The sequence below is a fragment of the Schistocerca americana genome, chromosome 1, assembly GCF_021461395.2.
Source record: "Schistocerca americana isolate TAMUIC-IGC-003095 chromosome 1, iqSchAmer2.1, whole genome shotgun sequence".
NCBI classification, from domain to species: domain Eukaryota; kingdom Metazoa; phylum Arthropoda; class Insecta; order Orthoptera; family Acrididae; genus Schistocerca; species Schistocerca americana.
Genome location: NC_060119.1, coordinates 641,361,814 through 641,389,060, shown reverse-complemented (window position 1 = coordinate 641,389,060; position 27,247 = coordinate 641,361,814). Strand labels below are relative to the sequence as shown.

Here is a 27,247-nt window from a genome sequence, read left to right as displayed (position 1 = left end):
GATCCCGTGTCACTACTCCCACACATAGAAAACATAATAAACATAATAAGAGGCACGTAGGAAGACAGAATGTATTGTAGTGGTCTGATGATAATCGCTACATCCGAAAGCTGGCAGTAATGTTTCGGCAGGCTGAGAGACCGTGGGGTAAAGATTTCCGAGTACACCCACACTGCGTTGTTATATTAGTATCACAATCCGACACAGCCGCAGTCGCTATACTCGGTTCGCAATTAATACGGAGATAATCCGGCTAACCTGAAGGGCGGATGCGCGCGATTGCACGTAACCGATAAACGGTGCGTACGGAACTTGCGTCCGAGATAAGTCGCACGTGGCACGCAATCACGATTTGGCCGGACCCGCTGGCTGGTAATCGCGATTTGCGCAGATCCGCGCACTCTCTCTCTCTCTCTCTCTGCCATTTGCGCCCTACCGGCTTTGTCGCCCTAATGAGTCGTTTAATATTGTACGAACGGATAATGCGCTAACTTAGGCTCGCCGAGCAACGGCGGTGCTCTCGGCGCTGCGGCGCTGCCCGTTTTTGCGGCTCTCGTGTGCGCTTTCACTCGTTAGCAAGTCAAATTTGTGCCGTCGCGCGACGCGGCTAGGCGCGGCGTGTCCGGGCAGAAATAAACAAATCCATTTCCCGTAGCGGTGACAGGTGACGCGCGTGACAAATGCCGGCGATAGCGGCGCGCCCCCTGCGCTGTTTCGCGCGCCGCCGCCCGCACCTACGCCCGGTTCCTGCAGGTAATCATACAAAGCTGCAAACGCCACCCCACACAAAACAATATCCGCTTTCCGAACAGTGATGGACGATATCGCTAGCAGAACAAACTCCCCGGAAAATAAAAGCCCATTTCCGAAATGCCATGTCGCGCAGAACATCCGAACCAGAAGCTTTTATGGCCTCAGAGGAGGAGGGATGTGGGAAAAGGTGGCGGTTCGGGGGGGGGGGGGGGGGGGAGGGAGGAGAGAGGGGGAGAGTTGTGCCGAGATAAACAGCAGCGTGGAAGTGGGAGCACTGCATCTGGAGTCGATAGAAGCCTGTTAAACTAGCGTTGCTCAAAAGGAAATCGCAGTACCTAACAAAACTTGCCTGCGTAATCATATTTTATGCATTTATCAGGGTCTGTGGGACCGTGCGAGCCAAAGTTACAGGGTGGCGCACAAACAACGGGCTCCGAGTATAAACTGCTCACGAGTTACGCACGAGCTGTTGCCTGCCACGAGCAGATACAACAAATACATAAACATGTAATTATTAGATAATAAAGAAATAACGGGTAACCTAATGCAAATATCTGTATTTACTCGATTGACTTTGTCTTTTACAACACATTAGGCGGTGAAAATGGCCTCCTTATGCTTGGAAACTCGCCCAGTGTTTGCTATCGTGGGACCCTTAATTGATATCCAATGTAGGATCAGAATCACGATGTTATGGAAACCACACTGAAGTAGGTCTACACCGAATCAGCACAAGGAGTGTAATGCAGTATTATAATAGCCCTGACATAAATCCCACTTGGGGTGACTTGTTTCTCATATGACTCATTCATTAAATTAATTCATCAAATTTTCCCCAAAAAATTATGATGGGAAAGGATTCAGATACGCGTAACTGTTTAACAGATGAAACCCGTCCCAAAAATTACAATTACACTTATTTCCTTTAAATGGAACGCAAAACTGATTTTGAATTTGTGCGAGGGTTGCCCAGAAAGTAATGTGCCGTTTTTTTTGTTTTTTTTTCTCAACCGAATGCAATGCTACGAATGCGAAACGTTACGTATGTATTATTTGAAGTTTCCTGAGTCAGCGCGCCAAGTTTTCGTCACTTCCGACAGATAGCGTAGCTGCAGGACAGTTTCAAAATGGCGTCTGTAAGTGATGTACGTTACAAGCAACGTATCGTCATTGAATTTCTCACTGCTGAGGAAGAAACTGTGGGGTATATTCACAAAAGCTTGTGTAAAGTCTATGGGGCATCTGCTGTTGAAGAGGTACAGTCAGTCGCTGGGCATGGAAGGTGAGGTCATTAGAAGGCGGTTTGGAGGAGCTCCACGATTTGCAGCGGTCGGGGAGACCAGCCACGGCTGTCCACCTGACACGCCTGACCTAGCCCATTCGGACTTCCACTTGTTTTGGCCATTAGAAGGTGCCATTCTCGGAAGATATTTTGAGGAAAATGAGGAGGTGATTCACACAGTGAGGCACTGGCTCCGCAACCATGACAAGGATTGGAACTGACAGGGCATACACGCCCTTGTTTCGCGCTGGAGGAAGGCCATAGAAAGGGATGGAGATTACGTAAAAAAATACGGTGTGTAGATGGAACACAATTCTTTCGTGTGTAATTCTCATTATGTTCAATAAAGAACTGTTGAAGAAAAGAGATGTGGCGCATTACTTTCTTGGCAACCCTCGCACAAGGAACAATTATGTATAAGAAGTAAACCAAACTTGTAAATATTCCTCGCTTGATAGAGGCGTTGGCAAGAATATAATATAGACGACACTGCGTGGTGTAGTGTGCTTCTCTGCTACAAGAAGGGGTAGCAAAGAATACGTGTGAAACAAGTGTTCTTTATGTGATTTCCTCTATAGATGAGCAACACTTTCTTGTAATTAACCCAACAAACCGAAGTCGGCGATGCTCCCTCCCCTGCAACCATCCTTACGTTCACGGTCCGTTTAATGCGACTTTTCAACGTTACGCTTTAATGTTTAATGGACGTCATTGTAAGCAGCATTCCGAAATATGTTATTTGAACATTACAGTGTCGCATTGTGTCAAACACTTTCGGGAAACCTAGGAATATGCCATATGCCTGCTGCTCTTAATCCACAGTTCGGCGGATATCGTGAAAGGAAAGGGCAAGTTAAGTTGCTTACGAGCAATGCTCACTACATGGAACAGACTTTAGTTCCCTCGTGGAAACTGGGGACGGAAGTCGGGCAGGAACACGCCAGCCATGTTTTATGATATCTGGGAAGGGAAGCCGGATTCTTTACACCAGGGTGCTTAACCGCTTTTTCTGTATCTTAATGAGTGCTGAACAAGGAAGTGACAGAGAAAAGATTGAGATCTTCATTTCGACTGTTTCATATCCCCCACGACTGGAGAAACGCATATAAAAGCCATCGCGCCAAGAATACGGCATTATGTACTGTGACAAAAGTTACTACCAATTAAATGTATGATTTATACAGTACATTTAGCCACAATATTTTACGTTCCATTAGCCACTTTCAATCTGCGATTTAATAGAATCACAGACAGTAATTACTAGAAATCTAGAGATGTCTATCTCCATAACTTAGGGCTCAGCGCGGCAGAATGCCGTGCGGGTGACCAGGGTTCGATTCTCGGCCGGTTCGGAGATTTTCTCCGTTCGGGGACTGGATGTTGTGTTGTCTTCATCATTTCATTCTCATCGACACGCAAGTCGCCGAAGTGGCGTCAACTATAAAAACTTGGTCCAGACGACTGGTCTACCAGACGGGAGGTCCTAGCCACACAGATTTCATTTCACTACTAGAAATGCTAAGAATTTTCTAATGAATAAAACGTCTACGCCCCTAGGTTTCAGGAGAGGGCGAGAGTCTTTCTTCCACTCGACCCACGCACTTACCCTTTTAGTAACGCCTATGATCATCGCATTTCGTCCAATAACTGTAACCTTAAAGCCATTGGACAAGTTATGCAATGTGTGATGTTCCCAGATCAACATAACATATTGCTGTATAATCTCTTTTAGGAAAAAAAAGGCCTCTGGGAAAGATTCGCTAGCGTCTCTGAAGAAGAATGCTGCTGTGTGTTGCAGGGACCCCAACAGCGGACCTGGCGAGCCGCCGCCTTTCTGGGACACGTACGATGCCATCAACCAGCTCTACCTGGCGCTCGGTGAGTGCAGCGCTAAAAACCATGTGTAATGAGAATAGACGGCTATAGTGTCTAGCTTGCCATTTGAGCACAACAGTCTCCCTGAACACCAACGTTCAACCTAAACAAATACTACAAGTAAACCAGGAAATGTAGAACCTTTACAGGATGTAGAATAATAACCGCTACCAGTCACATTAGAAGGTGATTTTATTTAACACATCACCGGTTTCGCACGTGTGCCCATCTTCAGGTGGTTAAATTCATGTACATATTTCCATACTCAGTGTTGGAGATCACTGTTTGAATCAAAAAGAAATAGTGTGATGATAACTTAACAGACACAAATGAAACATCTGGAAGTTGCTAAGCGACGCGTGTTGTAAAATATTATAGCACTTAAACATAGTTGGTGTATCCATAGCATTTTCATATTACATTTCTCACGTATTTTTTACAAAACATTTCGTTTTCTATACGTTAACTGTATATTAATGACCATGCTAATTATTGGTGCTTCCACATTATGCCTTTGATAAAATAGTGGCACTACTTTATTTATGAAGTTAACTTGTAAAAAAAAAAAGATATGGTTACACCAGCTATATCTAAGTGCTATAATATTTTACCGCACTTGTCGTTCAGCCACTTCGAGATGTTTCTTTTGTGTCTGTTTAGTCACTATCACATTAATTGTTTTTTATTTAAACAGTGATCACCAACAAACATGGAAACATGTACATGAATGTAAACCAACTGAAGATAGGCACAAGCCAGAAACTGGTCGTGTGTTAAATAAATCACCTTCTGTTGTGACGTAACGGTTATTATTCTACATCCTATAAAGGAACAATCACGGAGTTCAACTGCCTCCATTAGAATAAAATATATGTAAACCCCTTGTCTCTTTCAGCAATGCTAGACATGAATTATTTTTTACTAATCGTTTATCTCTGAATACCTACTTCATCAAGGACCCTTAACAACATTTTTAGATCCTCTTTTGATTGATTTGAAGCTGACCGCCAGTATGTCCTTTCTTGTGCTAATCTCTTAACAGCACTTAGACAGGACGCCCTCTACTATTTGTTGTATATAGTCTAGTTTTTTGTCTTCCACTATAGTTTTCTTCTCTTCTCTCCGCTTATTATTATGGAAGTTGTTTTCTACTGTCTTAACGCATATGTTACAATTCTGCACTTTTTTTCAACCTTCTTCTTCTTCCCCCTCCTCTTCTTTGATGCTGCATTCCTTGATAAGCCTTGGCCTATTCAACACCCTGCTTTATCCATCTTTTTTCTGTGCTTAACAACACCATTATGTTTAGTGGATGGTGTTGCGGGAGTTCAAATAAGACACGAATATGAATTAGAGCAACTTACACAAGGAAAATGTACACTGAAATACAAAAAATAAATAAATAAAAATAAAAAATAAACGCTCAGGGAAAACGCTAACCAGGACGTATGGTTAGGCTGGCAGAAGAATAGATGCCAAAAGTATATTGAAAGAAAATGAGTGTGCTTTGAAACCGTATATATTCATAGGAAATATGTTATAATACAAAACTCGCAAAATATGGGATTCGACTGAAAACGACGGGTTTCAGTACGGCGTCTTCTAAGTTTTGCCTGTGACCTAGGACGTAATTCTGCAGTTCATTGGGCACGTCTCTCTCCACGATGCAAAAACCTGACTTGTCTTATTCACTCGTTCGCGCTACTGAATGCTGCAGAACGTGAAACTCCACGCTGTGGCGTCACCAAATTCGACCATCTCCTCGTCCACGAGTTCTTTTTCGCCCCGTGTGAGGACAGTTTCGCTCTACTCTCACAAACATATATCAACCACAAGTATTTGGTGAAGCCACCCAGTTGTCCCAGAAGAAAATTAATCATTTTCAGATAAACTCAAACGACTTATCTGTGATCCATTTGCAGTATAATATTTCATCCAAGGCTATGAATACTGCAGCCTGGTTTTCATGCATACTAACCGAGTAGCCAGCTGGGATGGACATGTGTGGGCTCTCATTAGCAGAAAGAAGCACTTGAGTGCACATTTGGTGCTAACTATAAATAATCGCCATTCACTTGTTGTGTATTTTCTTACACCCATATTTGTTAGCAATTCTCGCACGTTATTCCAAAAAATTAAATCGTTCTCTTTTGTGAAGAATGACAAGGAATATTTTTCAATGTTATGACACTAAATGTCGTGTCTGATAAAAGAAATTATTTCTCAGCCAGTCTAGAAACTAATAATTCAGACCACTTCTTTAGAAGGCTTATATCTATGATGAGGTCGTTCATTCCCTATTGACTGGAACCTGATGTGTTTCATGAAGGCCTTTCGAAATGTGTCATTCTGACCAGCTGGTGCATCTTCTTCTTCGCATAACCCTGGGAGACTGGCTAAAATGGGGCCACTTATTTTTTCTGAAAATGGAACAAGGCGTCTAGCTGAGTCATGTTTCGGATATGTCCACTTAATCTGGCTACTTCTATTAACACCCTTTGTATTCATCGAACAAAACGAAGTCATCACTATGGTTCCTCTGTTCTCACCGAATTATTGGCGATTCAAATTTCACACACTTCCGTTTGACCACTGTCGTAAAATTTCTGTGTACAACTTTTACATAAAATGATGTAACCAAAACTTACATGGGTCTCCAGGTTTCACTTTGAAATACACCAAATATGCTCTTCTTGCAAAGTAAGCTATAGCTTTTCTTTGCTGAAGAAATGTGTACACCGCAAAACGTAAACAAACACATCAGTATGGATCACACATTTTCTACGTGATAAATCCATTTTAATGCCTGTGAAGGAGAAGACATCGGAATGATTAAACAAGGCAGCAAACTAGCAACATGCATGTATATAAGCGAATACAGTTAATTAGGTAAATGATAAAAAAATTAAACCATTGCAATGTTAGAAAGTGAACAAAGTATACTGTAAAATATAGATCACTGTTTCTAAATTCATTATAAATTACACTGATTAAAATAGATACTTACGGATCAGTCGTTACGTTAGTCGCTATACTCAATAAAAGAAATAGAAACTGCGTTAGATAAAACAGAGGTTCCCTGAGTATTGGAGGCTGTACGTCGTTGCCTTTCTCCGACCAGGAAGACCACAAATCTAGCCGAGGCATGACGTGACTTAGTAGTGGAGCCATAATACCCAGGATAAGGTCAAAAATTCAAAGCGACAACAAAAAAAAAAATTTCATTTGTTCCCCAACGCAATGATGTTGCTTAACGAGTTTTCAGCCGTACGTCACCCCATATTGTTCCAGGTACAAACGGTCTCAATACGTAAATGTTCAGCAACATGTGTTCCCTTCAATTTTGTACGTTCCAATTGCATAATCAAGAAAGTATGTCCTCCTTAGTTTCAGAAACGACAAGCACTATGTGACTTCTATGGAATTTCATATCTCTGTTAGACATATATAAATCATGTAGTCGGAAATTCACTGTCAAACGCCAGAGACGTATCTTCTATACTACACTTTCACGTATTTTTTTTGTTATGAGATATTGCATTATCCACCTGTGACTCACAGGATGTATATACTGCATTATAATTTGTGGCGAATTAAATACAATACACTTAGCAGCTTTGCTTACTAAGAACACACATGTTAATGGGCGGTGTTGTAGGAGCTCGACCCTAACACCTATGGTCGCGAAATTTTGCGGGGATGAATTTTAAGGCAGTGCACGGAAAACACCAGAGTACCAACGAAAGTACCTTTACAGATACGCTGAGCATAGGTTGGCGGTGGGGCAGCACTTAAGGAGTCTACAGCTGAATTCCTGGGCAACCCACACAAGATTCGTAAAAATAACCGTGGATGTTGATTGGAGTGTCCACCTATAAAATTAGCCCGATGGCACTCTCGAACTTTCGAGTACGGGAGAAACAAACTCACACACTATGCTTACCTTGCAGCAGCTGCCTCTTCCCCACCCCCTCCCCTCTACTCAGTCACCATCACCGCCACCGCCACCGACAGCGATATTCTGTCTTCAGCTAGAAGGAAAAATACTGATGGAGCTTTCTTTCAGTCATCAGTCTTCTGACTGGTTTGATGCGAATCGCCACGAATTCCTCTCCTATGCCAACCTCTTCTTCTCAGAGTAGCACTTGCAACCTATGTCCTCAATCCTTTGCTAGATGTATTCCAGTCTCTCTCTTCTACAGTTTTTAGCCTCTACAGCTCCCTCGTTATCATGGAAGTAACTCCCTGATGTCTTAACAGGTATCCTATCGTCCTGTCCCTTCTCCTTCTCAGTGTTTTTCACATATTCCTTTCCTCTCGGATTCTGCCCAGAACCTGCTCATTCTTTACCTTATCAGTCCACTTAATTTTGAACATTCAAATGCTTCGATTCTTTTCTTTGTCCATTCCCCCATAGTCCATGTTTCACTACCATGCAATGCTGTGCTCTAAACGTACATTATCAGAAATTTCTTCTTCAAATTCAGGTCTATGTTTGATACTAGTAGACTTCTCTTGGCCAGGAATGTCCTTTTTGCCATTCCTAGTCCGCTTTTGATGTCCTCCTTGGTCCGTCCGTCATTGGTTATTTTGCTGCCGAGTTAGTAGAATTCCTTGACTTCCTCTACCTCTTGACTATAATCCTGATGTTATGTTTCTCGCTGTTCTCATTTCTGCTACTTCTCATTACTTTCGTCTTTCTTAGATCTACTCTCAATCCATATTCTGTACTCATTGGACTGTTCATTCCATTCAGCAGATTATGTAATTCTTCTTTACTTTCACTCAGGACAGCAATATCATCAGCGAATCGTATTGATATCCTTTCACCTTGAATTTTAATCCTACTTCTGAATCTTTCTTTTATTTCCATCAAAAATGGTTCAAATGGCTCTGAGCAGTATGGGACTTAACATCTGAGGTCATCAGTCCCCTAGAACTTAGAACTACTGAAACCTAACTAATTGAAGGACATCACACACATCCATACCCGAGGCAGGATTCGAAACTGCGACCGTAGCGGTCGCGCGGTACCAGACTGAAGCGCCTAGAACCGCTCAGCCACTACGGCCTTATTTCCATCACTGCTTCTTCGATGTACAAATTGAACAGTAGGGGCGAAAGACTACATCCCTGTCTTACACACTTTTTAATCCGAGCACTTCGTTCTTTGTCGTCTACTCTTATTATTTCCTCTTTCAAATCTAAAATATGATGATGGTGCTGAGGGAAACTGGACTTATTGATACGATAGAAGAAAAATAAAAGAAAAATTAACTTCGTAGGATATAGTGGTAAGGCCTCCACTACATTCGGCGGATCTCTATGCCAAATTGGTTTATCTTTCGTCACCACCAAATTTACGATTTTCAAAGACGGTCGAATATCAGTTTCGAAGTGGGCTTTAGGACAACAAATTAACGATGCGACTGAAATACGGATGTCGTTGAATCTGACAAACAGCCCAAAGCGCTGTTTGCAACTTGTACTAAATGCTGGGAGCGACGTATCGTTGAACTTTGCAGTGCAGTTATGCGCAGTAACGTCGCTATGCCACCCACGTAAACGGGTTGATAGTTATGTTTATGCTTATGCATAAATGCGTGAAACATTTCAGAAATCGTGTACGCATGAAATACGCGACAGATCACAATACATCCTGCTTCAATTAAAAGAATAGTTCTCCAAGTTTCTGCGAAACCAATGGCAGCACGCAGAAATTAAGCAAGTATTTACTATTTTGGAATACAGTAAAATATCTGTCCTTTCTAAACGCCCGAGAGCGTTTTTATGCTTGATCCCAGAAAGCAGCGCCTCCTTTCAGCAGCATCAAGAGGGTATACATGAATATCCGTGACGACGGCTGTTTGTGCGTTGCTGCTCTAGTGGGACGATGCCCAGGACGAGGCGAGGGAGCGTCGCAGAGCTTACAGAAGCTTAGCCGCGAAGGCCTCGCAAGTCTGTTGTTGTTGAGAGAGGCATTTCGCAGACAACCATCTGATGAAGCGACCGCAGAAGTCTTAAATGTAAGCCTTCCGCACTTAGGATGCTTCAGAACCCTAGGCAAAAGGGCTCACATTCGCGCTCCGATTTAGGTGTTGAGATGCAAAAGGGATCTGAAACTGACGGCGTGAGAGATTTCATTCGAATGAAGCGACGAAACAGGGTTTCGTATGTCTTACAAAGCGAAGAGGCACAAAGTGCACATCTGGGGAACCAAAATTCACAGACAGTCCCAGATTCGCTTAAGCATATCTTTTGAATCGTTTTAAAAGGGGAGATACTGTATGTTAGTCAGCTTCATTTCAAAAGCCAACGGTCAAGCGATGGTTTACTCTGATAGGCCTGGAAACTAGCTAAATGCTACAAAAGCCAACGGTCAAGCGATGGTTTACTTTGATAGGCCTGGAAACTAGCTAAATGCTACATCTTGCATTTTAATTGGTCTCTTGTTCAGTACTACAGAGAAGTGCCATGCGCTAATTACGTAGTCGCCCCGGTGACCTGACTTAACCCCCTGAGACTTCTGTTCGCCTTAATTTCTGAAGAATACCGCCTCATCACCTTCGTTACCTCCAAATCTTCTAGTTGTATAAGACAACACGGCGAGCTCTCTGGCAGCCCTGTGTTGTTCTACTTGAGTAGACCGGTGCGTACGTCCCTTCCAAATTCTCAGTCAGAGTTTCATCTCCGTACAGCCATAAAGTGAATTACGAGAGTACCATCAGCGCAGTTGTGTTTCTGTTGTGTGTTACGAAACTGGAACAGCGGAATTAAGAGCAAGGTTATGCAGTCAAATTCTGTGTTAAACTTAGAGAAACCGCAAGTGTGACCTTTGAAAAGTCGAAACAGGCCTGTGGCGAACATCCCTTGCCAACAGCACAAGTTTTTGGAAGGCCGAGAACATTTTGAAGATGAACGTCGCTCAGGGAGACCTTCAACTTAAAAAACCAACGAAAACGTTGGTCGTGTGTGTGCTCTTGTGAGATCGGACCGAGTTTTAACAATGAGGTTGATAGGTGACCTGTTATACTTAAATACTTCCATCATATATCAAATTTTGAACGAAGATCTGCACATGCGAAAGATTTGAACCAGAATGGTGCCGAAAAACGTCACCACTGAGCAGATGGATAATCGAAGATAAGTGTCGGTTGATCATCTTGAGAGGATTGGCAATGACCACGAATGACGATGCGATCACTGGTGATGGACTACGATCCTGAGACAAAGCGGCAAAGTGAAGATGGCACACTGAGACATCTCCTCGACGGAAGAAGGTCTGAAAGAGCAAATCAGAGATCAAAAGAATGCTGGTTTCCTTTTTTGGCAGTAGGGGCATAAAGAATTTGTTCATGCCGGACAGACTGTCAACCAGGTGTTTGGAAAGATGTCCTTGAAAGGCTCAGGAAAAGGGTGAATCGAATGAGATCGGTCACTGCAGACCACGGGATGCTGCATCATACCAACGCCTCATGTCACACGGCCACTTCCATCACGGAATTTTTCACCTCAAAACGCGTTCCTGTTGTTCCACGGTCCCCCTATTACCAGATCTGAGTCTTTGTAACTTTTTTCTTTTTCCGAACTTGAAAATTTCTTAAGAGGACTTCATTTTGTGACTCCGGATAACATTCAAAAGAATGTGGCCGTCATGTTAAACGCCCTACTAATAGAAGCCGTTCGGCGCTTCTATCAAGACTGGGAACGACTCCGAAGGTGAATACCTGCACAAAGGAACTGCTTTGTGCGGGACAATATTATTGTTTGAAAAAGAATAAAGATTTGGCAGATGAAAAGAAATCAGTCTCATTACTTTTATCACTCACTTGGAGTAAGATTTATTGTTGTGGCTCCAATTGGCCCTGATACGATACGATGCGTATTGTTAACTTTCCTTTACAAATGCAACGCTCTTTCCAACAAATATATGTCTTCTATTCATCTACTTCATTACGGATTTCACCATTACGTTTCATTTCATGTTGCTTCCTAGTACCACCTCTACATAAACTTGGAATTTTAAACACCGCCTTCTCCACAATACGATGTATTTCTTTTTTTCTATTTACCCAAAAATATGTCATCGTCTGTGGACCTGTATCTGTTTCTGTAAAAATATTACATAAAATTAGTGGCTTTTTTGCACCTTACGCCTAAACATTATAACATGTGCACAATTCGTTTTGTTTTATTGCTCAGCTGAAACTATATTAATTTTGAAAGTGGATTTATAAAAGTCGGCTTGCATTTATGTGCCTTTTTATGGTTTTACAGCATGCCATCTGTAACACACTCGGGAGAATTTGTTTAAAAAGTTATTAATTTTAAATACTTTTTCCGAGAGCAGTGGCAATGTACGTACTGTACTTACGTTTTCTGTCCTGTTGTACATCTCTGTATGGCCCTCTACTTAACAGTTACACACACTGCTTTTCATACGTTTTACACTCCTCTCACGTAATATCACACGTTTTCATATCCAGAAGACAGATTTGAAAGAAAACTTGTGAACGTTTGTTGCAATATTTTATAGTGCACCTGCTGGGAGACAACTTATTTGATTTGCATGTTTGTGTGCTAGAGAGAAAGACGATGGGCAGGGGGGAGGGAGAGAGAAAGAGGGGGGCAGAGAGAGAGAGAGAGAGAGAGAGAGAGAGAGAGAGAGAGAGAGAGAGATGGAGGGAGGGAGGGATGGAGAGGGGCGGCGGGAGAGGAGATTGAGAGGCAATCGAGGACCTTTTACATGTTATGTTTTCAAACAGTTTCTTGTTGCATAGCTTTGTGTGCTGGCTCAAAATTTAAATGTTTTTGTGTCAATGAGCATTTAGACTGGTCGTGAATGGGTGTACCTTTGGTCGTGGTTGCCTTGTATAGTTCAAGATTGTTTGTTGTTGGTTCTGTGTTTTAGATATATGGAACACAGACTTAACAGAACTGCGCTGGATAAACTCAGCTACACACAGGAGATAACACAGTACACCAGATAGCCAGATAGAATGCGTACAATACACAAACTAAACAACAAAATAAAAAAATTAAGAAACAAAGAAAGGAAAAATTAACAACTGCCTCAAAAGCGCAGGAACGCTAACTCAACAAACACAGCGAACACTTTACAAAAAACGCTGCCTGGCACATACAGCGTATTGAAGAAACAAGAACCATAAATGTCATACCGCGCATACAACACAGTACAGAAAAATATGAATACTAACAACATCTCCACAGACAAATTTAACAAAACTTCGATCTATTTGTTAAATCTGTCCGTTAGCTTACATTTCTATATAGCACAAACATTGCAGGTGTTCTGGGGACCTAAGATCCTTAAAAAGTGAAAACACACACTCCATTTTTGCGGATAATCTCATACAGGAAGACCACCACCTAAATAACGTTTAAACTGATCGCAAGATCCTCGTAGAAAACAGTAACCTCTACAAAAAACGTATAGTAGCGATGAAGTACGATATACAGTACAAGGAAAGAAAGTTTTGAACGAACACACAAAGCAATGCAACAAAGCACACTGTTTGCAACACTTAATTAATTATACAAAGATACATCCTTAAAGAAAGTATAGTATATCAGACATCATTGACTATCCAAAAACAAGTGCTTCTCAATAATTCACCCTCCTCTCTCCACCCCTCTCCCCCTGCCTTGAACCAACCCCCCCCCCCCCTCTCTCTCTCTCTCTCTCTCGCAAAAGCAAAATGATTAATAAATGAATAGCGACAATAACATAGCGGCTCTTGATGGTTACAAAAGTCCTTCCAAAAATTTCACTTCTGTGTATGAAGATGTGTGATACTAACTGATAGTGAAACGCAAAGGCCTGAGAAACATAAGTACCACTACTCTTCTTGGAAAAAGCATTTGCAGGTAATGACCCTTGAACAAATTCTTCCAGCTACTTTGCTGATGACATGCTGTCAAATTATAAAGAAACCTGACAAGTGCAACTAGGCCCCGCGCTCTGAGGGTTCCGTACAAACTTTATTGTTTATACAGATACGCCTGGTTCACCTATAGGTTTTGATAAGTGAGCTCGCGTCTATCAAAATATGTGGCATAAATGACCGTATCTTTTGATTGCATTAACTCAGAAGCTTAATTTTTTACACCTCTGAGAGCTCGTAGACGATAATGTTTCACATAAATTTCAACTTTATACCTTACCTGTTCGTGAGAAATACCTGTTTCGAATGAGCAAAGAAAACAAAATAAAAAATGCGCGTGTTATGGCTTTTAGGACTAAAAAGAAAAAAACGACGATCTTTGTATAATATTTTTACAGAAATATATCCAGACCAACAGGAGGTGAAACATAAGTGTCCATTATATTTGAGTAAATAGAAAAAGGAAATTGAATAAAATTGGGGAGAAGAGAAATTTGTGGCACAACTTGACCAGAAGAAGGGATCGGTTGGTAGGACATGTTCTGAGGCATCAAGGGATCACCAATTTAGTATTGGAGGGCAGCGTGGAGGGTAAAAATCGTAGAGGGAAACCAAGAGATGAATACACTAAGCAGATTCAGAAGGATGTAGGTTGCAGTAGGTACTGGGATATGAAGAAGCTTGCACAGGATAGAGTAGCATGGAAAGCTGCATCAAACCAGTCTCATGACTGAAGACCACAACAACAACAACAACAATGTGCATAAAATGGAGTTTATAAACCGTAAATCAATTTGGAAATACTAACAAGATGATTACCCTCACTAGTTAAAAGCCAGTCATAAGCTGTGCCTTTAAGTCGCACCTGAAGGTTGTACAGGGTGTTTCAACTCGTAAAGCTCTACTTGTGAAAGCCAGCTGTCCAGGTTCGAATCCTGGTTGGAACTTAATTTTAAATGGGTACACATTATCGCGTGAACAGTTACATGTTGACTGTAGAGCTTCTTTTTTCGTTTTCGCAGAACTACCTTTGTATGGCATGCTGCCTCGTGAGTTTCTAGTCGGTTTCCTCCAGTTAAGCCTGACGAATTTCTTGGTAGCAGCCCGTAAACGCCAGCGTTGGCGGGGGCGGAATTTCTTTCAGATGCATGCGACTGAAAAATTTGCTACAGTGGAGCGCGTCAATATAAAGCCGTCTATCGGAGACATGTCACTGGTGTATTCGCTCGGTTGCATATTTTGCGAGGGCGAACGAAGTCGGTGCAGAATAAGGTATACGTCAAACGTTAAACAGATCTTTACTGCGCACAGCCAAGAAAAATTTGAAATACAGTATAGCGATGCTCGAAAAAGTGTCTTCTTTGACGTTACTGAAAATATGGAAGCAATGTAAAATAAATGTGTGGTAATCGATAGGAAGACTGCTGGCTTGATGACAATCATTCCTGCCTCTGCTTGGTTGCCCGAGAACACAAAATGTTGGTGTGTCATCAATGCATGACATCCCGAAGTAAAAGCTACTGACATGAATTAAGAAACAGATACACTGCCTGACAAAACAAATGGGGCACGCAGAAGGAGAGGAAGAAACTATATGAGACTTCAGAGCTTGAGAGATTACATCACGTTACTTCAGTGATCACAAAAACGAATTAAATTGTCAAATAACATGGCAGCATGAGCCCACTTACCCGTTTGACGTAGCACCCCACTGGTCTGGGTAAATGCATAGATACAGTTGTGAAGGGTGTCACCTAGATATCTTGGATACTGACACTGAGATGGAATTGATGTCTGATAAGGATCACAACTAGTTGTTCTTGTAGCCCGCTCCGCAAATACGTTCCACTAATGTCAGTACACTGAGCCGATCTGAGCGGCCGGGACTGGCAGGAGCGGCCCTTATATTCACTTCTTCCAGGGGGTGCTCTTGACGCGGCTCTGTCCTTGTCAGGAGGTTATTGGCTTCTCTGGTTTTCCGTTCTTCGTCTTTGTTCCGGCGCTTGTGGTTACGCCAGAGCAGCATTTATGCCCAAGATGGATTTCTTGTGGTTTTTGCATAATTTTGTCCAACCCCCTGTACATAACATAGAACCTTCACTGATCAGCCATAACATTATGTCCATCGACCTATTATAGATACACGCCCGACCAGGAGACAGCAGCGTCACCTGGCGAGGAATGACTGCTATTCGGGCACACGCATGGTGCATGTAGTATCAGTAGCTGGTCATGTGCGGTACGAGCATTTCGGAAACTGCATCACTTGTTGCGTGTTCGAGTAGTGCTCTGGTGACCGTCTTACACAGGTGAAACCACCTCCAGACGTCGCGGGGTCGGTGGCCACCCCTCATTACAAATGTCGGACATGGAAGGCTAGGCAGATTGACAAAACAGGAGAGGCGGCGATCTGGTTCGGAACTAACATCAGACTTAAACGCTGGGCAGAGTAAGAATGTGTCTGAACATACTCTCCTAACGATGGGCCTCCGCAGCCGATGTCCCATGCATGTGCCAATAGTAGCACCACGACATCGGCAACTACGACTGATATGGGCATTTGACCATCTGCACTGGACGTTGATCCAGTGGCAGAGTTTCGCATGGCCTGATGAATCCCGATACATTCTTCATCATGGGGATGGGAGGGCGCCAATCCGTCGTCTTCCAGTGGAACAGCTCGTTGACACCTGCGGGACGAAGATAAGTTGGTGGCGGCTCCTTTACGCTCTGGGGAACATTCACGTGGCCATCCATGACCCCAATGGAGCTCACGCAAGTCACCACTATGCCTCTCCAGAACACTGAAATAAGTTGCACTCCTCACCGTAACACCAGCATTAACACTGTTGTGCTTCTCCAGAACATTAAAAAGAAGGGCACCCCACGCCATAAAAAGAGGATTAACACAACTGTGCCTCCCCAAAACATTGGAAGAAAGAATTCCCTGCACCATGACACCAGGATTAACATGGCTGTACCTCTCCAGAACACTGAAAGAAAGGGCACGCCAAAAACAACAGTATTAACACCTCTGTGCCTCTCCAGGACATTGAAAGAAGAGGCACAGCTCACCATAATACCAAGATTAACACTGCAATGCCTCACCGAGAAATTGGAAGAAAGAACTCCCCACACCATGAAGTCAGGATTAATATGGCTGTGCCTCTCCAGAACACTGAAAGGGCACCCCACAACATAACACTTAGATTAACACCGCTGGGCCATTCTGGAAGACTGAAGAAAGGGCACATCACACCTTAACACCAGAATTGACATTGCTGTTCCTATCCAAACCATTGGTGGATAGAATTCCCCACCATGACACCAGGATTAACACTGCTGTGCGTTGGTCCCTTTCCCCCCTTTGAAACCAACCAACTACTGTGCCTCTCCAGAACACTGGAAGAACTACCCACACCATAAAACCAGGATTAACACCACTTTGTCTCTCCAGAACATTGAATGAGAGGGTACCCCACACCATAACACCAGGATTAACATTGCTGTGGCTCTCCTAAACATTGGAAGAATGAACTCAATTCGCCATGATGCCAGGATTAACATAGCCTTGCTTCCCCAAAACACTGCAAAAATAGGATTTATTCCCAGATCGCCATCATACTCGTTGACGGTAGTAATCGGGGGTATTGGAGAACTAAAATTCATTGCTGCTCACAATGCGACACCTTTAATCAGGAATTCATGCTTCCTGGTAATGGCACCACTACAAACGCAGCATTTCAACTTGTGGTTCTAATGGCAGCCTAAGTGTGGGACGGTAATTCCCTAGTCTGGCTGGTACTAGTCTCTGACCAATTCTGCAGGACGACACAGAATATTGCATTACTCTTCGTTGATCCATTTTGGATCGTGGGACGACGGCTGGCATGAACTTCTTGGTGCAATAATTTACCAACAGCCGTATGTATTGTAGAAATTTATTTTATTTTATGAACTTCTATGTGCTACCAGTTTCGGCACTACACTGATGCCATCTTCAGGCCCCACTCATCATAGTCGTAAAATCGCTATACACGGAAGCAGCCATCAACTTGCTCCATATAACTGGCTCCTTCCGTGTATAGCGATTTTACGACTATGAAGAGTGTGGCCTGAAAATGGTTCAAATGGCTCTGAGCACTATGGGACTTAACATCTATGGTCATCAGTTCCCTAGAACTTAGAACGACTTAAACCTAACTAACCTAAGGACATCACACACATCCATGCCCGAGGCAGGATCCTGCGACCGTAGCGGTCACGCGGTTCCAGACTGAAGCGCCTAGAACCGCACGGCCACACTGGCCGGCCTGTGTGGCCTGAAGATGGCATCAATGTAATGCCGAAACTGGTAGCACATAGAAGTTCATAAAATAATATTAATTTCTACAATACATACGGCTGTTGGTAAATTATTGCATCAAGAAGTATTGCATTACTTGTTCTAGGGCAGCAGGCACAGATGTGAAGGCCTTACGTTGCTCTTGGTGCATAATATGGCGAATCTCTTTTGGGGTGGTGAGACGTGATTGACTGGAACCTTGACAACAGTTATGTGTCCTCAGTCTCTCCCTATGCATTCCAACACTATGTCTCTGTCGTGTCCGAATGTCCCACAAATTTGGATACTACACGATTTGACTAGCCTATCAAATGGAGACCCACAATGGTTCCCCTTTCAAACTCCGTCAGGTGATGTCAACGCTAATCGAAAATGTGTGCGCAGACATCAGTGTCTTCAAAAGTGATCGCTTAGCACTTCACGTTGTTCATACCCCTTATATCCCTGCCAGGCCTGCTAACAACACTTAACACGAACTCCACTAATAGACTCTGATGGTTCTTTATCCTGTCACAGAGAATTGTAACTCTAATCCTTTACACACCTGTCGATGCTGTGCAGGTATAGGAAACAGCAATGACATCCGATAGTGTCTTGTTGGTACTTCACTCTTTTTTCAGGCAGTGAGTATCGATTAAGAATAAAAGAAATACGAAATGTTAATTCTGCTCTTTGAACCCACATCGCAACGTTGAGAAGTACGAGGGCAGTTCAATAAGTAATGCAACACTTTTTTTTCTCGGGCAATTTTGGTTGAAAAAACTGGAAATTTCTTGTGGAATATTTTCAAACATTCCCGCTTCGTCTCGTATAGTTTCATTGACTTCCGACAGGTGGTAGCACTGTGCGGACCTGTTAAAATGGCGTCTGTAACGGATGTGCGTTGCAAACAAAGGGCAGTGATCGAGTTTCTTTTGGCGGAAAACCAGGGCATCTCAGATATTCATAGGCGCTTGCAGAATGTGTACGGTGATGTGGCAGTGGACAAAAGCACGGTGAATCGTTGGGCAAAGCGTGTGTCATCATCGCCGCAAGATCAAGCAAGACTGTCTGATCTCCCGCGTGCGGGCCGGCCGTGCACAGCTGTGACTCCTGCAATGGCGGAGCGTGCGAACACACTCGTTCGAGATGATCGACGGATCACCATCAAACAACTCAGTGCTCAATTTGACATCTCTGTTGGTAGTGCTGTCACAATTGTTCACCAGTTGGGATATTCAAAGGTTTGTTCCCGCTGGGTCCCTCGTTGTCTAACCGAACACCATAAAGAGCAAAGGAGAACCATCTGTGCGGAATTGCTTGCTCGTCATGTGGCTGAGGGTGACAATTTCTTGTCCAAGATTGTTATAGGCGATGAAACATGGGTTCATCACTTCGAACCTGAAACAAAACGGCAATCAATGGAGTGGCGCCACACCCACTCCCCTACCAAGAAAAAGTTTAAAGCCATACCCTCAGCCGGTAAAGTCACGGTTACAGTCTTCTGGGGCGCTGAAGGGGTTATTCTGTTCGATGTCCTTCCCCATGGTCAAACGATCAACTCTGAAGTGTATTGTGCTACTCTTCAGAAATTGAAGAAACGACTTCAGCGTGTTCGTAGGCACAAAAATCTGAACGAACTTCTCCTTCTTCATGACAACGCAAGACCTCACACAAGTCTTCGCACCCGAGAAGAGCTCACAAAACTTCAGTGGACTGTTCTTCCTCGTGCACCCTACAGCCCCGATCTCGCACCGTCGGATTTCCATATGTTTGGCCCAATGAAGGACGCAATCCGTGGGAGGCACTACGCGGATGATGAAGAAGTTATTGATGCAGTACGACGTTGGCTCCGACATCGACCAGTGGAATGGTACCGTGCAGGCATACAGGCCCTCATTTCAAGGTGGCGTAAGGCAGTAGCATTGAATGGAGATTACGTTGAAAAATAGTGTTGTGTAGCTAAAAGGTTGGGGAATAACCTGGTGTATTTCAATGCTGAATAAAACAACCCCTGTTTCAGAAAAAAAATGTGTTGCATTACTTATTGAACTGCCCTCGTATTCAGATTAAGTTTTGGCGTTGCAAGATCTACTTTAATTTGTGTCGTTGTCTAAAATGTGACATGGTAAGAGATGGGGAGCTTTTTACGCAGAACAACTGAAAGAAGGAGTATGAAGAAAACACATTAAACTAGAACAAGGAACAGGATGACTGTACATTTGTTAAGACATCAAGGAAACACTTCCATGAAAGAGGCAAAAGTTGCAGGAGAAGACAGGCTGGAATATATACGAAAAATATCGGCGGATATTGGGTAGCTATACTGTTAATCTGAGATGAAGAGATGGGCACAAGAGAGGAGACAGTGGTAGTGGGTCAAAATGTGGTTATCGGATTCAGTAAACTATCGCCCATAGATTATTTACTCGTTGGCGAAGTTAACCTAAATAAAAATGATAAAATTATCTTCTTATTGTAATTGACAGCTTTCTCGTTTTTTCTTTCAAATGGACTGAGAAAAACTTATGTAATAAATATTTAAAACATTTTTACTCACTTGGGTTACAATTTTTTGTATGTCATTCTTAATCCTTTTCTGTCATCTTCCTCACTTCGTCTGTACATCTCTGCTACATCCAACAGCTCAAAGTGGGTGCATATTCAAATGTTATAATATTTCCACTTTAATTATACGTAGTTATTACCAGAATTATTAGTCGATACCCCAAACATATTTCTTTTTTTTATACTTTTCCATAATTGTTCCACCTGCTCTATTCTTTCTAGTTATCCCTTCCTTCATATTTATTCTTCGCCCTCACCAGTCTATTTGTTACCTCCCTTCCTAGAGCCAGTTTGTCTGACTCTTCCGAACTGTGGTGATGAGCTTCTTCACAAGAATTTGCATTCCTTTGTTTCCGTTTTTATTATTTCTATTTTTAGGTACCTTCTGTTCGTCTACTTAATACAATTTTTTTTTTCAAAATGTCAAACATTTGGCAAGGGATCCAAATGTGTATTTATTCTTCTTTTTTTCTGGTTGTTTTTCAACCAATTTCAGGATTGGCTGTAAGTAAGTAAGTACCTGCTCAACAGCGACAGTGATTTGGTATTCAACAAAGCTGACGATAAAAGCTGTAGGGGATTTGACTCTCCCTTCAGTAAGTATGTCCAAAGTAAAAAATTACTGGTGCAGTTCATTGCTTTATATGAAACCGAACTGATCTCAGTTAAGCGTCTGTTGGATTGTTGTTGTCGTTCAGCTCTACATTACTCTTGTTAGTGATTCTAAGTACACTAAAGTTTGTGAAAATTGCATCATCCAGAAACAATGGCCTGCATGAATCCAATACCACGGGGATGTGCAGAGCTGTTTTCCGGGAGTTACAAACTTTTATTAGACACATGATATACACGTTGGCCCAGTAGAACTCACTTCCAGTAGGTGATATGTAAATCCTTAATAAAAATAAATAAAAATGATCACGGCCTGCTGTTGTGATGCTTAATCCCGTATTACACCGTAGAACAACTTTGTCAAAGGTCTTTTATAAAAGGCGTCTTATATACTCTTTATCGGAGTGTTGAGGTTTTTTTAGCAAATTTTACAGAACTTAAAGGATGATCTTAGCTTTTATGAAAGATTGGTTAAAAACCTTTGGCAATGCAATACCACCCTCAACGAAATTATTCAGGTCATACCTCATACAGAGAATTCTCCGAAGGACACGGATTAGAGTGATATTTAGTTCTAGTCGACATGTGTTTCGTAGTCGGCCTACGACCTAACAGTATCTGCAATTTGTTTGCACATTCCGTTGTAGTGCTTACAGATCCGATTTCTGCATTGGCTATGGAAGTAAACAGTGACTCTTTCACACTGAAAAACATATGTAACCAGAAGACGTAGTGATGCGCCAAGCTGAGTCAGAGAAGAGACTACAAATACATTAAAAACGTGATAACAATTGTCAGTGTTCTGTGTCGATATGAAAGTGCACAATAGCAACATGTGCTGAGTTTAAATGAAGCAGTAGAGTCGGCCTCTGGAGAATGAATGTCATACCTGACACTTCAGCTAGTGCAGTAGATGTTGCTGCGACAGTAAAACGAACCTTAGGTCATTGACTGGAAGAGAGTTCTACACAGCGATGATAGGCTGCTGGAGTATACAGTTTAACCTACAAGCTAGAACATACAACTGCTGTGCTCTAGTCTCTTCGTCGAAATTTCGATGTTATCTGTCGCAGTGCCTCTAAATATAATTCCGTCAATCTGTCCTGTACCGAATGAAACATAGATATTTAACGGTACAGTTCTGACTGGCAGCCTGAATTTCTGAAAAGCGTTACGGATCAACTTACGAAAATAGCGTTCAGGGAAGCTAGTGTATCAATCAGAACACGAACTTCTACAACGGGAGGTACTGCCCATCCTTCAGGCAACATCACACACTGTACTTCAGCTGGACAGTTTATGTCCATACGTGATGCCGAGTGTGCAGTTCTTCTTCGACGGCCGAACTGAACGCCCTCTTGATAAACACCCCACTGAAAATGTCTGGTGTACAGCTGATGGGCAACTTGCGCGTTACGACCCTCCAGCATCCACTATGTATGGTTTCTGGGTGAGCTTGGAGGGAGATTCCACAAAACATATACAGGTTCTATTTGATTTCATCTCACAGTGTTTACAGACTCTGATTGGAGCGCCTGATGGATTCGTATACTATTGGATTCTTATAGTTAGAATTTATATACTGGTTTAAAATCCTAATCATCTCTGTACTGCCGTGTACCGAATCTGTGGTATAAAGTTCATTCAAACTGAATGTCAAGATTTTGTAACATTACGCGCTTATAATGTCGAACTGATCATTTCACATGTATAAGCCACTAATTATTCAGTCACGAATATCGATGCTTCCCATCTACATAAAGCAACACATCCGGCGTTAGATAAGACTCCATGTAATTTTTGGCGTTAACTATGCTTATTCTAATTATTTTTTTGGATATTTGTACGAATACTATACCGATAAACTGCAGAATGCTTTTTTTGTAGAATCAGATTCCAATTAAAGGGATTAAATTATTCCCAGGCAACCGGTGGCAGTACTGCATTAGAGTCCAATATCTTTCTTTTTCTCTTATCTTCCACCAAACACTTGTATTGCTGCAATGGATCATGTTTCTTCGGAAATGAATAAAAAATAATGATAATGTCGTGTAATCGAGGTATAACAACGAATAGTGATGAAATGAACATTTATTTATCCATAGAGTCACGCACGTGTCACAAACACGGTGTACGTCATTCAAAGAAAGTATAGCTCTGTGTCACTTCAATGCAATATGTGCATGGAAGTATCGATAAACAAATATTCGCAGTTTAATATTTCAAATGATTGTTACTGATCGTTCCCGAAGAAACGAGATTCGTCGTAGCGATACAAACAGTTTAGGAAAACAATTGAAATTACTCGAACCCAGTCCTATTTGGTTGCACTAACGGCGCTCCACGACAGCAGACCCACTCCTGTGATATTTAACTAGCTCGCAAACTTTGGACGTCTATTTCTGGAAAAGCTTGAGAAACGCATCATACTAGAGCAGCATCTGTTACATGTGAGTATGTGCTACAACTGCACTATATATGAGGAAACTAGGAGACGTGTCGGTTGTGTACCTCCTTTTCAAGTTTTGACAACCGTGCAATAACCTAATGCAGCCCGCCTCAGTAGAAGTTAGGTCAGAGTGGGGGATTGCTAACTCAAGAGGTCCGACTCCGATTCCTGCCTCGGTCGGAGATTTTCTCCGCTTGGGACTGGCTTTTCTTTTGTCCTTACGTTCTAGTCGTAATTGACATTCCCCTATCGAGATGACTGTATGGGCAAGTCCTGAAAGACAATAAATTAAATTTTTAGAAACTAATGAATATTTTGTATGTTTATTTTGTTAACATTAGTTTCCAGCATGACGGTAAATAGCCCCTTGAGGGATGAGATGTTATTTTGGGGGTGGGGGGGGGGGAGCAAAAACAGGTCGAGTCACGAAAATATACTCATTATCTATAAGCAGTGTAAAATATTCACATCAAAAAAGTTTTACATCACGCCAAATCCGGGAGTTCCGGAACCTGTACAGAAAATTGGAACAGAGATCAACATAAAGATCATTTAGGCCCTTTTTATGGCTCACGAAAACCACACATTGCATGTTGTACTACCATACAGCGAGACCTTCAGAGGTGATGGTCCAGACTGCTGTACACAGCGGAACCTCTAATACCCGGTACCACGTCATCTTGCATTGATGCATGCCTGTGTTCGTCGTGTCATACTATTCACAAGTTCATCAAGACACTGTTGGTCCAGACTGTCCCACTCCTCAACGGCGATTCGGCGTAGATCCCTCAGAGTGGTTGGTTGGTCGTCCAAAAACAGCCCTTTTCAATCCATTCCAGGCATGTTCGATGGGGCTCATGTCTGGATAACATGATGGCCACTCTAGTCGTGCGATATCGTTATCCTGAAGGAAGTCATTCAAAAAACGTGCACGACGGGGGCGCGAACTGTCGTCCATGAAGACGAATGCCTCGCCAATACGCTGCCGATATAGTTGCACTATCGGACGGAGGATGGCATTCACGTATCGTACAGCCGTTACGGCGCCTTGCATGATCACCAGCGGCGTACGTCGGCCCACATAATGCCACCTCCAAACATCAGGGAACCTCCGCCTTGCAGCACTCTCTGGACAGTTGTCTAAGGCGTTCAGCCTGACCGGGTTGCTTCCAAACACTTCTCCAACGTTTGTGTGTTTGAAGGAATATGCGACACTCATCGGTGAAGAGAACGTAAAGCCAATCCTGAGCGGTCCATTCGGCATGTTGTTGGGCCCATCTGTACAGCGCTGCATGGTGTCGTGGTTGCAAAGATGGACCTCGCCATGGACGTTGGGAGTGAAGTTGCGCATCATGCAGCCTATTGCGCTCTGTTTGAGTCGTAACACGACGTCCTGGTGGAGTTGCTTTTAGGGTTCCTCCGAATCATATTCCGTAGGTAGCGGTCATCCACTACAGCAGTAGCCCTTGGGTGGTGTGAGCGAGGCATAACATCGACAGTTCCTGTCTCCCTGTATCTCCTACATGTCCGAACAACATCGCTTTGGTTCACTCCGAGACGCCTGGACACTTCCCTTGTTGAGAGCCCTTCCTGGCACAACGTAACAATGCAGACGCGATCGAACCGCGGTAATGACCGTCTAGGCATGGATGAACTACAGACAACACGAACCGTGTATCTCCTTTCTGGCGGAATGACGGGAACTGATCAGCTGCCGGACCCCCTCCGTCTAATTGTCACTGCTCATGCAGAGTTGTTTAACTCTTTGGGCGGGTTTAGTGACGTCTCTGAACAGTCAGAGGGACTGTGTCTGTGATACAATATCCACAGTCCACGTCTATCTTCAGGAATTCTGTGAAACGGTGTGAAGCAAAACTTTTTTTCATGTTAGTATATTGGCGTAGAATTCGTTATGAGTAGGAATGCAGGGCAGAGATTGAATTACATTGAAGAGTTCAGTAATAGGTTTGTTCCCATCAGAAACGACAGCAAACCAATACCGACAACAATTGTTCAGGCTCACAGACCGACGTCGCTAGCCGAACACCAAGAGACAGAGAAAGCATATGAGAAAAATGGAAGAGTAATTCAGTACGTAAAGGGAGATGACAATGTAATTGTGATATGGAATTGGAATGCAGTTGTAGGGGAAGCAGTAGAAGAAAGGTTTACGGGAGAATTTCACCTTGGTACTAGGAATGAGAGCGAAGAAAGATTGAGTTCTCCAATAAATTTCAGCTATTAACAGCGAATATTCTAGAATGAGATTTTCACTATACAGCGGAGTGTGCGCTCATATGAAACTTCCTGGCAGATTAAAACTGTGTGCCGGACTGAGACTCGAATTCGGGACCTTTGCCTTTCGCGGGCAAGTGCTCTACCGACTGAGCTACCCAAGCACGACTCACGCCCCGTCCTCACAGCTTTAATTCCGCCAGTACCTCGTCTCCTACCTTCCAAACTTCACAGAAGCTCTCCTGCGGTAGAGCACTTGCCCGCGAAAGGCAATGGTCCCGATTTCGAGTCTCGGTCCGGCACACAGTTTTAATCTGCCAGGAAGTTTCATATCAGCGCACACTCCGCTATACAGTGAAAATTTTATTCTGGAAACATCCCCCAGGCTGGGGCTAAGCCATGTCTCCGCAATATCCTTCCTTCCAGGAGTGTTAGTTCTGCAAGGTTCGCAGGAAAGCTTTTGTGAAGTTTGGAAGTTAGGAGACGAGGTACTGGCGGCATTAAATCTGTGAGGACGGGGCGTGAGTCGTGCTTGGGTAGCTCAGTCGGTAGAGCATTGCCCGCGAAAGGCAACGGCCCCGAGTTCGAGTCTCGGTCCGGCACACAGTTCAAACCTGCTAGGAAGTTTCATATCAGCGCACACTCCGCTGTAGAGTGAAAATTTCATTCTAGAAACATCCCCCAGGCTGTGGCTAAGCCATGTCTCGGCAATAGCCTTCCTTCCAGGAGTGCTAGTTCTGCAAGATCCGCAGGAGAGCTTCTGTGAAGTTTGGAAGTTAGGAGACGAGGTACTGGCGGAATTAAAGCTGTGAGGACGGGGCGTGAGTCGTGCTTGGGTAGCTCAGTCGCGTAGAGCACTTGCCCGCGAAAGGCAATGGTCCCGAGTTCGAGTCTCGGTCCAGCACACAGTTTTACCTGCTAGGAAGTTTCAGCGTATATTCTATTTAAAAATCTCAAGAGGAGGAGGTCTGCTTGGATACGCCCGGGAGATACAAGGAAGATTTGATTTAGATTACGTCATGGTCAGGCTGTGATTCCGAAACCAGATACTGGATTGTAATACTTATCAAGTAGCAGATATAGACTTAGAGCACAGTTCGGCACTGATGAAGAATAGGCTGGAGTTTAAGGGACTAGTAAGGAAGAATGAATACGCAAAGAAGTGTCATATGTAAGTACAAGGAATGAAGAGATACTTGAAGCTCTCTGTGGCTATAGATATTGCAAAAAGGGATTAGCTCAAT

The 27,247-nt window shown here is 43.1% G+C and overlaps 1 protein-coding gene and 1 non-coding gene across 2 annotated transcripts in view; both read left to right on the top strand.

Annotated features, from left to right (window-relative positions):
* The window catches only part of LOC124584853 (neuroligin 4-like), a 300,880-nt gene that overhangs the window by 167,676 nt on the left and 105,957 nt on the right, over positions 1–27,247 (top strand). The window contains exon 5 of the mRNA XM_047131372.1: positions 3,834–3,913. Coding sequence (XP_046987328.1) covers positions 3,834–3,913 — 80 coding nt within the window. The remainder of the gene's footprint in view (positions 1–3,833; positions 3,914–27,247) is intronic.
* Trnas-cga lies at positions 26,533–26,606 on the top strand. The gene has a single exon. It is a non-coding gene; the product is annotated as a tRNA-Ser (tRNA).